The sequence below is a fragment of the Homarus americanus genome, unplaced genomic scaffold, assembly GCF_018991925.1.
Source record: "Homarus americanus isolate GMGI-L3 unplaced genomic scaffold, GMGI_Hamer_2.0 scaffold8275, whole genome shotgun sequence".
Classification (NCBI taxonomy): Eukaryota; Metazoa; Arthropoda; class Malacostraca; order Decapoda; family Nephropidae; genus Homarus; species Homarus americanus.
The window spans coordinates 14,077-28,023 of NW_024738103.1; the positions used below are offsets into that span (position 1 = coordinate 14,077).

General features: G+C 48.9%; 1 protein-coding gene across 1 annotated transcript; it reads left to right on the plus strand.

Moving 5' to 3' along the window:
- Positions 1-2,871: 2,871 nt before the first annotated feature.
- LOC121873729 (transmembrane protein 205-like) lies at positions 2,872-6,486 on the plus strand (the record flags this gene model as incomplete). The annotated part of the gene is given in 3 exon segments (XM_042377435.1): positions 2,872-3,428; positions 5,739-5,923; positions 6,323-6,486. Coding segments are annotated over 3 exon segments (681 nt in total), but the record flags the coding sequence as incomplete, so codon positions are not given.
- Between the last annotated feature and the right edge of the window lie 7,461 nt (positions 6,487-13,947).

Here is a 13,947-nt window from a genome sequence, read left to right on the forward strand (position 1 = left end):
CACAGAGTTTAAGTATTGCTACACAGTCTTCCATCAACTCCCTGAGTCACAGAGCAGTTTCTAGAATTATGTCTCGTGTTTAATAAGAAACAGGAAAACAAAAATAAATGCACAAGTTCCTTCGGTCTGTCTGTCTGTGTATACGGTGTAGAAAATAATTATTGCACTATTTCTTTCGGGGTCAATAAATTCGATTGATAAAGTGCCTGATAAGAGGGTAGGTGAGTGGTGGAGGGAGGGGGGAGGGAGGGAGGAGGGAGGAAGTGGTGGATGGAGGCGAGTCGTGGTAGAGGGAGGAAGTGGTAGAGGGAGAGAAGGTGAGTGGTGGTAGAGGGAGAGAAGGTGAGTGGTGGTAGAGGGAGAGAAGGTGAGTGGTGGTAGAGGGAGAGAAGGTGAGTGGTGGTGGAGGGTGAGTGATGGAGGAAGGGAGGTGAGTGGTGGAGGGTCGGAGGGTGAGTCGTGGAGGGAGGGTTAGTGAAGAGGGAAGGAGGGAAAGAGGGAGAGAGGGAGGGAGGGAGGGAGGGTGAATGGTGAAGGGAGGGAAGGTGAGCTGTGGAGGGTCGGAGGGTGAGTCGTGGAGGGAGGGTTAGTGAAGAGGGAGGGAGGGAGGGAGGAATGGATAATGTGTGATGGAGGGAGGGAGCGTGTGAGGGCCTTGTGTTGCCTCAAAGGAGTCTCAGCTACGTATAACCAGAGACGAGAAGAGAGCAACATGCCTGCCAGACAACACCAGCCAGAGTACCCACACACACATACACAGATACAAATAAGGACTTGGTTTTTTCTCCTCTGCCCGACATGACTGATGGATCACAGTAGAGCGTGGGCAGAGGGGGCAGCAGAAGCGGGAACAGTGGTGGGGAGAATACAAACTCATCTGCGTTGTTGTTTCTGACGTCATTAAGAGTGTTACGCAAGGCGGTGTTTCCCAGAGCTTCTCGACGCTTCGCGAATACTGTGAAGGAGAGAGAGTGATTGAGAGCGTGCGAAAGAGAGCGAGAGCGTATACGTGACATACAGAAGGTACACACACACACACTCACACACACACACACACACACACACACACTCACACACACTCACTGGTCGATGTACGATTATTATCTTAAATATTCCTTACAACCGTTTCTATAGTGTCACCTTAAAAGTGAGTGTGTCGGCCACTAGTGAGCGTGGCGGTGAGTGTGTCGGCCACTAGTGAGTGTGTCGGTGTGTGTGTCGGCCACTAGTGAGTGTGTCGGTGTGTGTCGGCCACTAGTGAGTGTGTCGGTGTGTGTGTCGGCCACTAGTGAGTGTGTCGGTGTGTGTGTCGGCCACTAGTGAGTGTGTCGGTGTGTGTCGGCCAGTGTAAGTGAGTGTGTCGGTGTGTGTGTCGGCCACTAGTGAGTGTGTCGGTGTGTGTGTACTACTAGTGAGTGTGTCGGTTGTGGCCACTAGTGTGTGTCGGTGTGTGTGTCGTGCCAAGCGGTGTGTGTGTCGGCCACTAGTGAGTGTGTCGGTGTGTGTGTCGGCCACTAGTGAGTGTGTCGGTGTGTGTCGCGGCCACTAGTAGGTGTGTCGGTGTGTGTCGGCCACTAGTGAGTGTGTCGGTGTGTGTCGGCCACTAGTGAGTGTGTCGGTGTATGTGTCGGCCACTAGTGAGTGTGTCGTGTCGGCCACTGTGAGTGTGTCGGTGAGTGTGTCGGCCACTGGTGAGTGTGTCGGTGAGTGTGTCGGCCACTAGTGAGTGTGTCGGTGTGTGTGTCGGCCACTAGTGAGGTGTGTCGGTGTGTGTGTCGGCCACTGTGAGTGTGTCGGTGTGTGTCGGCCACTAGTGAGTGTGTCGGTGTGTGTGTCGGTAGTGAGTGTGTCGGTGTGTGTGTCGGCCACTAGTGAGTGTGTCGGTGTGTGTGTCGGCCAGTGAGTGTGTCGGTGTGTGTCGTGGTGGTGTGTCGGTGTGTGTGTCGGCCACTAGTGAGTGTGTCGGTGTATGTGTCGGCCACTAGTGAGTGTGTCGGTGTGTGTGTCGGCCACTAGTGAGTGTGTCGGTGTATGTGTGGCCACTAGTGAGTGTGTCGGTGTGTGTGTCGGCCACTAGTGAGTGTGTCGGTGAGTGTGTCGGCCACTAGTGTGTGTCGGTGTGTGTGTCGGCCACTAGTGAGTGTGTGTCGGTGTGTGTGTCGGCCACTAGTGAGTGTGTCGGTGTGTGTCGGCCACTAGTGAGTGTGTCGGTGTGTGTCGGCCATCAGTGAGTGTGTCGGTGTGTGTGTCGGCCACTGGAGTGTGTCGGTGTGTGTGTCGGCCACTAGTGAGTGTGTCGGTGAGTGTGTCGGCCACTAGTGAGTGTGTCGGTGTGTGTGTCGGCCACTAGTGAGTGTGTCGGTGTGTGTGTGTCGGCCACTAGTCGGTGTGTGTCGTGTGTGTGTTCCACTGGTGAGTGTGTCGGCCACTAGTGAGTGTGTCGGTGAGTGTGTCGGCCACTAGTGAGTGTGTCGGTGAGTGTGTCGGCCACTAGTGAGTGTGTCGGTGAGTGTGTCGGCCAATAGTGTCACCTCCCTGCAACTCTCCTCTAGTGAGCTATCTGGCTTACAATGTTATACTTGTGTAAGATTTTAACCTCATAATCTAAGTTTTTCACCATCAAGCAATCAGCACTTTACAAGGTCTTGCCATTTTTACCACAGATAACCTTTATTTTTATATTTACATTAATATATAAGAAAAAAACTGTATCAAATCTATCGATTATCTTTTGTTATTTATCATTACTTAACAGTGACTAAAACACCCCACAGTGTATCGAGAAACACAGTTGAGATCAATATTTACGCGAGATATTTCATAGTGCCTCACTGGCAACCTCCTGAGTGACAGTATAAAGAAGCGGGCGGACGCTTCGTCAGTCATACCACGAACAGCGCCTCTCTGGTGAATATCTGAAGACACAACTTGACCTCAACTTTAATTAACCTCGACCAGCGGAATTTGTTTTGTACTTAATCAGTGCAATACATAAGGAGGAGTTATTGTCTAATTCACCTCAAGAATATATACTGTCCAGTTACACATTTTGTTAAGTGATCTTGGGCAGCTGACCCGAGGAGTAGCCCAGATTTAATGTGCGTGTCAAGTGTAAGTAACGTGGCTGCCATGACCGTGGCAGAGGTAAGCACCACACTGACGGAGAGCCCCGACAAGACCAACGTGTACCGCTCTCGCTTCCACTCGATTTCCGAGTTCCGCCCCTCAGAGATGCATAAATCCAGATCCTTCGCCGGGTTCAGCATGTTCTCCTCCTCCACCAACGCCCTCACCAACCAAGAGCTGGAGAAACTGGTGGACTCACGGAAGAGGGAGCCTACCAAGGTGACCAAGGCGCAGATCAAGGAATACGGCAAGAAGTACAAACACTTCCAGGCACACGAGAAGGACAATGCTCCTTGGTACAGGTAAGCGCTTCTTTTGTCTGACGTAACGTGTGTAGCAGTCATGACTTACACATAAATATGGCGTCTGAGACTCTAGCCTAGACACTCACACAGTTTCATTAGTGGATGATAACTATTTAAATCATTGTTGGGTATGTCAAGTTTCTTCCACCTCATCGTACTAAACACATACACACACACACACACACACACACACACACACACACACCACATACACACACACCACACAGACACACACACCCACACACACACACACACACACACACACACACACACACACACACACACACACACACACCACACACACACACACACACACACACCACATACACACACACACACACACACACACACCACACACACACACACACACACACACACACACACACACACCACACACACACACACACACACACACACACACACACACACGTCGTATTAGCGAGTAACTAGGGCAGTTGAGGTACAGATGATGCTGATGGTTCACCAAATACTGCCCTCAACCACACCACCGGAACAAATAATGCAGTGTGAGCACAACACCCTCCCATACAGTATACAAGGCGGCAGTGTGAGCACATACAGTGGCCACAACACCCTCCCATACAGTATACAAGCCGGCAGTGTGACAACGCCCTCCCATACATACAAGGCGGCAGTGTGAGCACAACCCTCCCATACAGTATACAAGGGCAGTGTGGCACAACGCCATATACAAGGCGGCAGTGTGAGCACAACACCCTCCCTTACAGTATACAAAGGCGGCAGTGTGAGCACAACACCCTCCCATACAATATACAAGGCGGCAGTACAGTATACAAGGCGGCACACAACGCCCTCCCATACAGTATACAAGGCGGCAGTGTGAGCACAACACCCTCCCACAGTATACAAGGCGGCAGTGTGAGCACAACTGCAAAGGCGGCAGTGTGTACTCCCATACAGTATACAAGGGCAGTTGTGAGCACAACACCCTCCCATACAGTATACAAGGCGGCAGTGTGAGCACAACACCCTCCCATACAGTATACAAGGCGGCACTGTGAGCACAACGCCCTCCCATACAGTATACAAGGCGGCACTGTGAGCACAACACCCTCCCATACAGTATACAAGGCGGCACTGTGAGCACAACACCCTCCCATACAGTATACAAGGCGGCACTGTGAGCACAACACCCTCCCATACAGTATACAAGGCGGCACTGTGAGCACAACGCCCTCCCATACAGTATACAAGGCGGCAGTGTTAGCGGTACTTCTTCACAGCAAAAAGTAAAGCTTTAAAAACAAATTCTCCTTAGAAAAACAAAGGAAGTATAACAGAGTATTAAGCATAATAAAATAATAGGCCTCTGCCTTGGCATCACTGACCAGTAAGACTTCCTGGTACGTATTATTAAACTTAATAGGAAATAAAACCTGAATTAAGTAGCCAGGTTAATGCTACTAGTAAATATAATAATTTACATAACCTGTATTTACCTCCACCAGTGTTATTAACTCTTATAAGGTGATGTGTTTTGTTGTAGAGGTGTGTGTTGTAGAGGTGTGTGTTGTAGAGGTGTGTGTTGTAGAGGTGTGTGTTGTAGAGGTGTGTGTTGTAGAGGTGTGTTACTGTCTTGTAGAGGTGTGTTACTGTCTTGTAGAAGTGTGTTATTGTGTTGTCTACTGTTTTTTTTTTCGAGGTTTAAGGTCAGTTTATTACGTATTACCCAGGTCCTGAGTTTAGTCAATTCAGTACACGGAGCAATAATACAAAGAGAGAGAGAGAGAGAGAGAGAGAGAGAGAGAGTTTATTCTTAACACTGTAATGTTTTAACACCACTAAACACAGCCAAAAGTATTTTAACATTTATGAATCTTATTCGTTGTTTTGTGATATTTTTATGACTATTATTGTTTATTAATGAATTATAGACAAAATTACATCGGGATTTATTTAACTAATCTTTAATGTTATTCTATGTCTCAAATGATTATTATAATATGTATAATCGGTATTTAATCTTCAGTAAACTAAAATTAAGTTTAGTCATTTGTGTATTAAAAACAAAACAAAAAATATTCTTAAATAGATTTACAATGAAACCTTTTTTTGTTTTAATTCTTGTAACTAAAACACAAGGTCAGCAACAGTTGTGCAATATGTTGTGGTTTTTTTGCAATTGACCAGACCTTCAAGTGACCTTATGTCGAGCGGCCACTTCACTGAGCCAGACAGTAATAACAATGTTGTGATGAAATAATAACTAGAATCTTGAGGACTAGTTCTTGAAACATCTCATTTCTTTTGTGTGTGGACCACCAGAGCTTTGTTGGAGCACACGCAGCCTGCACATTTCATCACAATAGTGGCGGTGGTGTATCTCGGCTTCAGGCTGTTCCCCGATTCCCGCAGGCATGCTACTGAGGCCTCCACACTAACTAGGCTCTTCTATATCGCCGCCGTCAGTACCGTCTTCGGCAGTCAGATGTGGATGACTTTTGTGTCAGGTGAGTCGAGTTGGTCAGAGGAAGGTGGTCGTGTTGTTGGCTGATGTCGGATTCACTGCATTCAAGTTTGTGACCAGCTGATATGGATTTAAATTTATATCACTATTTCGACTTGCTTTGGTTATATATAAATACTGTACCTTACAAAGAGGAAAATCCTTCTTAAACAAAACTTAAGGAAACTCAAGTGCAATACGATTGATTAATACACTATCTGTTCCATCTCTTCCTCATTTACCCCTCCCCAAAAAATGTTTTCATAAGTTTTAGAAGTTGTTGTCAAGTATACTTATTAAAATGCAGTGGAAGGTGCTCAAAGATCCCTGCAGGATATGGTAGCACCTGCATACACCGCCACAACATCCAGATTCACCTGTGTTCCTCATCTTCCCCACCCAGGTCTTGCTCTCTTCCTCTCCGTCCCCCGACACGTGTTCGCGCAGGTGCAACAGGTGCTCTTCCCGCTCTACTTTTTGTGCAACGCGGCTCTGATGTTGGTGGCTGTGGTGATGTACACACAACACCACCCAACACACCTGTGGGACACTCATCAGATGATGCAGGTAAGACACTCGATATAAGTGTTGCCCAGGTGTGATGATGACACCTGTTTGTACTAAAACCACACTGCAATTGAAAGTTGTGCGTTACAATTACAAATTATAAAGACATTCACTCAATTTCTTAGATACACGCGTCATTATGCTAAACTCCACACTGAATGGTATGTGCATTAGTATTGATTTATCCGCCAAGCTCCTAGGTTTATAGAGAGTTTCACGAGAAGCAGCAGCCTATAAACTTCACCATACCGTTACACTAAAGAATGTCGTGTTTGTTCCCTGCGTCAGAATGCCACAATATATTTTCCATATTTAATGTCGTTTAAGAAATACTGTACCGTGAAGGTAACTTGAAACAGAACCAAAACTCAGACTCCTCGTTAGCTATATTTGTTCTCGTTACAGTTATTCTCGTTACAGTCTCGTTATGAATTATTGACTTACTTTTAGCTATAATCTTTTCGTCTCTGGTTTTATAGATGACAGCGAGGGTACACATACACATACACACACACACACACACACACACACACACACACACACACACACACACACACATCGAGTTATAATTGTATGTGTGCGTGTGTGTGTGTGTGTGTGTGTGTGTGTGTGTGTGTATGCGTGTGTAAGGGGCCTACGTGATAAAGCGCGCGTCGGGTTAGTCACTATTGCTCTTGCCCTTCACTCTTCCATCGACAGCCGCTGCTCTCACCAGCCTCTGAGTGAAAAAAGAGATCGTCCTCGACGTTATAGTCCCGGCTCTCTCTCTCTCTCTCTCTCTCTCTCTCTCTCTCTCTCTCTCTCTCTCTCTCTTTCTCCGAGTCTGGCGAGGTGGCTACACAGTTCCGGTTCATTGTTATGGAACAGTCAATCAATGTGTCTCACTCCAGATGTTTCTTATCCTCCTCACCATACCCCCGGAACAGTGCTCGAGGGGCGGCTACTCTGAGTCTTTTAAACTTGAGGAAGCAGATTTTTTAATTTTTTTTTAAACTTTTGGTGTTTTATGTGATAATAATAATAATAATAAAAAAGTATATAATAATAATAAAGATATACATTACACAGTGCAAATAAATAATCAATGTACATAATGTAAGTATACAAAGAATGCACAGAGACAGTGCAGGGATACAAACAATATTGTACGTACACCCAATGAAGGTACAGTATCTCCAAGATGTATCTGCAACTCGTGATGTCCCGGGAGGGTTGGTATGCCTGGCTCTATGGCGTACTGATCCTACTACATTTGATAACTAAACAATGCATTACTTATGTTAAACTATATTTCAAAGTGAATACATGTACCAATATGTATCACCCGTGGCCTCATAATGTTTCATACAGTGTGTGGACAGATACTTTTTTGAGATACTTTACATAATGTCTTCAGAGGACAGATAGAGAGAGAGAGAGAATCTTACCCTCATTACTCCAGCTTATGATAACAACAAAGTGTAGCCTATAAGGTACATTGATTATGAATACAGCACCCGAAACAAGGGCTCGTGGCAGGAGTGTTCTAAAGATTCTCACACGATGAACCTTTTCTTCACTTATTATACAACGAACTTTTTATAAATGTATAAAGCAAAGATTTTGTGACGTAGAGCAGATAGTGTGTTTGTTTTTTGCTGAGAAAGTAAAGAAATTCCTTTGTAAATCCCCAGCCCAGATGTTGGTAGTGAGGGTGCTAGTGGTGGTGGTAGTGACGAGGGTGGTGGTCGTGGTGGTAGTGGTGGTGAGGGTGTTGGTGGTGAGGGTGTTGGTGTTAATTGTGGTGGTGGTGTGGGTGTTGGTGGTGGTAGTGGTAGTAATGGTGGTAGTGGTGATGACGGTGTTAGTGGTAGTAGTAGTAATGGTGGCAGATAAGATGGTAATTTAAAAGGTGGCAGTAGTAGTGGTGGTAGTTGTGGTGATAGTGGGGGTAACGGTGACGAGGGTGGTAGTGGTGGCAGGGGTATTGGTAGTAGTGATGGTGGCAGCAGTAGGGAGGGAAGGAAAGCGTCGAGTGAAGAAGGAAGAACTCCTTTTAAAACCTCAAAAATACCATCGAACTTGTGGCAGACGGAGAGAGCGCGTGTCACTAGCCAGGTGTGAGGCGGGGAAGAGGCGACCAAGTTGTTTACTGGTGTGAAGGAAGGAAGGGCTCGTCTCTCTCTCTCTAATGACGCGAACAAAGATTAAGAGGGGGCATTACTGAGAGAGAGAGAGAGAGAGATGCACAAACAGGAAACAGACAATAAGAGAGGGGGGTGGGGTAGTAGGAGGGAGGAGGAGTGTGAGGGAAGCAGGAGGGTGAGACGGAGGGAGGTAGAGGATGTGAGAGTCGACTGTGGGAGCTGGCAGGATGTGGAGAGGGCTAGCTGTGTGGAGGGGAGTGTAGGGGCGAGGGGGAGGGAGGAGGAGGAGGCTAGTAAGAGGCTAGTGAAGGGGCTGTGTGAGGAGGTAGAGCTATGGGAGGGCTGGGCTGTGTGAGGCTATGTGGCTAGGGGTTGTGTGAAGGCTTGGAGGAGGGGCTGGAGAAGGACTGTGTCTAAAGGGGTGTGCTGTGTGAAGAGCTGTGTGAAGGGCATGTGAGGCTAGGGGCTGTGTGAGAGAGGGACGAGGCTAGGGACTGTGTGAAGGGCTAGGGCCGCTGAGGGGCTAGGGGCTGTGGCTAGGAACTGTGTGAAGGCTAGGGACTGTGTGAGGGGGCTGTGTGAGGGCTAGGGTGTGGAGGGCTAGGGGCTACTGTGTGAGGGCAAGGGACTGTGTGAGAGCTAGGGGTTGTGTGAAGGCTAGGGGCTGTGTGAGAGCTAGGGACTGTGTGAGGGCTAGGGGCTGTGTGAGAGCTAGGGACTGTGTGTGATGGTGCAGATGATATTTTATGATAACCTTCCTGAAATATCTCAAAGCTTGTTTTTCGAGGAAGTCCTTTTGGAGGAGATATATATTGTTTGGGTACACACACACACACAGTGCAACCATACATACGTAAACAATAATGATATCGTACCTTTGCACAAGTATATTCTCACACATACATAGAGAGAGAGAGTGAGAGAGAGAGAGAGAGAGAGAGAGAGAGAGAGAGAGAGAGAGAGAGAGAGAGAGTACCGTCATCCTGTGATCTGAATGGCCGTGTCCCCTTTGCATACATTAAGAGTGACACGGACATTACGATGATTCAACACGTGTCCTTCAGTTTCTCAATAGAGTGATAACATAGCCGCAGTACTGTGTTATATCACTGTATTTGGAAGAAGTTTTACCTTATACCATTATCGTCTTGTTTCATGTTACTGTTTGGTGACCTGGAATTAACAGTCTCATTAATCACATACAGAGGCAAACAAAACATAGTCACAAACAGCTTTACTCTTGACAATAGAAACACACACCCCCTCCTCCTCCTCCCCCACCCCCCTCTCCTCCCACCCCCTCTTCCTCCTCCACCCCCTCCTCCTCCCCCACACTCCCTCCTCCTCCCACACAGCCCTTCCTCCTTCCCCACAACTGTCTACTGAATTCTTTGTTTATTAAATCGTCAAGACTTCTAGTTCTTATTATTATATTCATATTCACTGTCGTCCATCGAGTGTGAGTCGTCCTTGGGTTTAATGTGTCACAAGTGAGCACCAAGACCTGTGTTATTACTCTATGGTTCACGATAAATAAAACGTAACTATTTATTCTGTTTAGTATCATAGTCAAGGTCTTATGAGATATATTAAAATACCCGGAATATTTTATATATTTTAGATGAAAAAGTTAAATGTATTTTTTCGTAGTCTTCTGTAGATCCAAGATGCCTTAATAACGTGGCTGATGAGTCACACAAACAACTCTCTCAGTACCCCCACATGTCACCCACAACAGTACTATATTGTATGGAACCAATTTGTGGAGTCGACAGAAGAGTCTGATATTAACATCTCGGCTTATACTTTAACCTTTATAGCACGTAAAGGTGATGTCTCGAGTACTGCATACCCGGTGTTCACAAACGACCTTACCATTTTAAACACTAATTATGCCTAAACTATCAAAGGTACAGACAAAAACTACATATATTGATAAAGAATATAAGTTCGTTATGAGGCTCTGTTGTGGCTGTGCAGAGATCATACTGGTGTTGTGTTTCCCGCCACACATTTTGTACTTAATCTTATTGCACTTTTCTGACAACATTACGTACCCAGAACAAGGCACTGTGCCAATGGTGATCATTCGTTGTTTCAGGGCATCTTGTGTGTGTGTGTGTGTGTGTGTGTGTGTGTGGGCATCTTGTGTGTGTGTGTGTGTGTGTGTGTGTACAGCAGTTTATTGCAATCTTGATTTTCTTGATGCCTCACTCTACGTTTGGCAGCCCAACCCTGACATATACAGGTTTTATAGGTGCTAATTCACGCCCCGCGATCCTTGAACCAAATCTTTATTTATGACAACTTTGAACACCTGTTGGTTTTTGATCCAACAGCCTTGAGTTAAAGTTGTTTCATACTCTGACACTCATGAAGCAGAGTTGTCTCACACTCTGGTGAGTCACACCCTAGGAGGTTAGGTTTGAGTGAGTCACACCTCAGGAGGTTGAGTATGAGTGAGTCACATCCCAGGAGGTTGAGTGAGTCACACCCCAAGAGGTTGAGTATGAGTGAGTCACACCCCAGGAGGCTGTGTTTGCTTAAGTCACGCCCCAGGAGGCTGAGTTTGCTTGAGTCACACCCCAGGAGGCTGAGTATGAGTGAGTCACACCCCAGGAGGCTGAGTATGAGTGAGTCACACCCCAGGAGGCTGAGTATGAGTGAGTCCACACCAGGAGGCTGGAGGGTGGCTGATTATGAGTGAGTCACCCCAGGTGGCTGAGAGTCTGAGTGAGTGAGTATGAGTGAGTCACACCCAGGAGGCTCACACCAGGAGGCTGAGTATGGTGAGAGTCACACCCCAGGAGGCTGGTATGAGTGAGTCACACCCCAGGAGGCCGAGTATGAGTCTGGTCAGGTATCACTCATTAGGGGGAACACCTCAGAGCTGTCAACAACTAATTACTCTCCTCCTCACCACCAGGACACACACACCTCACCACCCAGGACACCACCACCCAGGACACACACCCTCACCACCCAGGACACACACCACCCAGGACACACACACACCCAGGTCACCACCCCCACACCACCCAGGACACACACTCACCACCCAGGACACACACACACCACAGGACACACACACACCTCTACCCAGGTCACAAACTCCCTCACCACCCAGGACACACACCCTCCACCACCCAGGGCCACACACTCCTCCACAGGACACACATCTCTCACCACCCGGACACACACTCCCTCACCACCCAGGTCACACAATCTCTCACCACCCAGGACACACACACACCTCTCACCACCCAGGACACACACCCCTCACCACCCAGGACACAAACACACTCTCTCACCACCCATGACACACACACCCCCTCACCACCCAGGTCACACACACTCCTCACCCACCCAGGACACACACACTCCCTCACCCAGGACACACATCCCTTCACCACCCAGGTCACACACTCCCTCACCACCCGGGACACACACTCCCTCACCACCCAGGACACACACATCCCTTCACCACCCAGGTCACACACTCCCTCACCACCAGGACACACACTCCTACCACCCAGGACACATCCCTACACCCAGGTCACACTCCCCTCACCACCTAGGACACACACACTCTCTCACCACCCAGGATACACTCTCACCACCAGGACACACACACTCCCTCACCACCCAGGTCACCCTCTCTCACCACCCAGGACACACACCTCCCTCACCACCCAGGACACACACCCTCACCACCCAGGACACAACACACACACTCTCTCACCACCCATGACACACACCCCCTCACCACCCAGGTCACACACCCCTCACCACCCAGGACACACACACACTCCCTCACCACCCAGGACATACACGCTCACCACCCAGGACACACAAACTCTCTCACCACCCATGACAGACACACCCCCACCACAGGTCACACCTCCCTCACCACGGGACACACACCCCCTCACCCCAGGACACACACCCCTCACCACCTAGGACACACACTCCCTCCACCTAGGACCACACTCCCCTCACCACCCAGGACACACACACCCCACCACCCAGGACACACACACCTCCCTAACCACCCAGGTCACACACTCCCTCACCACCCATGACACACACACCCCCTCACCACCCAGGTCACACCTCCCTCACCAACCAGGACACACACACTCCTCACCACCCAGGACATACACGCGCTCACCACCCAGGACACACAAACTCTCTCACCACCCATGACAGACACACCCCTCACCACCCAGGTCACACTCCCTCACCACCCGGGACACACACCCCCCTCACCACCCAGGACACACACACCCCTCACCACCTAAGACACACACACTCTCTCACACCAGGACACCACCTCCACCACCCAGGACACACACCTCCTCACCACCCAGGTCACACTTCCTCACTAACCAGGACACACACTCCTTCACCACCCAGGTCACACTTCCTCACCACCCAGGACACACACACCCTCACCACCCAGGACACACACACTCCCTCACCACCCAGGACACACACACTCCCTCACCACCCAGGACACACACACTCCCTCACCACCCAGGACACACTCCCTCACCACCCAGGTCACACTCCCTCACCATCCAGGACGCACACACCCTCACCACCCAGGGACACACACCCTCACCACCCAGGACACACACACCTCCACCCAGGTCACACACACCCCACCACCAGGACCTCTCCTCACCACCAAGGGCACACACCCCCTCGCCACCCAGGACACATACACCCTCACCACCCAGGACACACACCCCTCACCACCCAGGACACACACTCCCTCACCACCCAAGACACACACACACTCCCACCCAGGACAACACCCTCACCACCCAGGACACACACACCCTCACCACCCAGGACACACACTCCTCACCACCCAGGACACACACACCCTCACCACCCAGGACACACACCCCTTTAGCCGGCCTGTCTCACCTGCTGTACTGCCAACTTTATTTCACATTCACTGATGAACTGTCAGATTTAAGCCTCACAGTACCTTAAAGCTCTCCCTTGATCAACACTCATTCTTTGATCACACTCGTAGCTGATCAATCACACTTAACTAATGTGTGGCGGACGGGTAGGCAGCCACCACGGGGTCAGCTCTAGGGCGCTGATGGAGGCCGCACGTTCAACAAACACTTCGATTAACACTAAAAGGGAGTTTGCTGGCGTCAGAGGTGTCGCTAAGTCAAGGAAGATTAATGAGGGATGTGTGTGTGTGTGTGTGTGTGTGTGTGTGTGTGTGTGTGTGTGTGTGTGTGTGTGTGACATATACTGAGGAAGGCTTTTATACACTTGCAGCACATCACGTAAAATTACCTCTAGGATA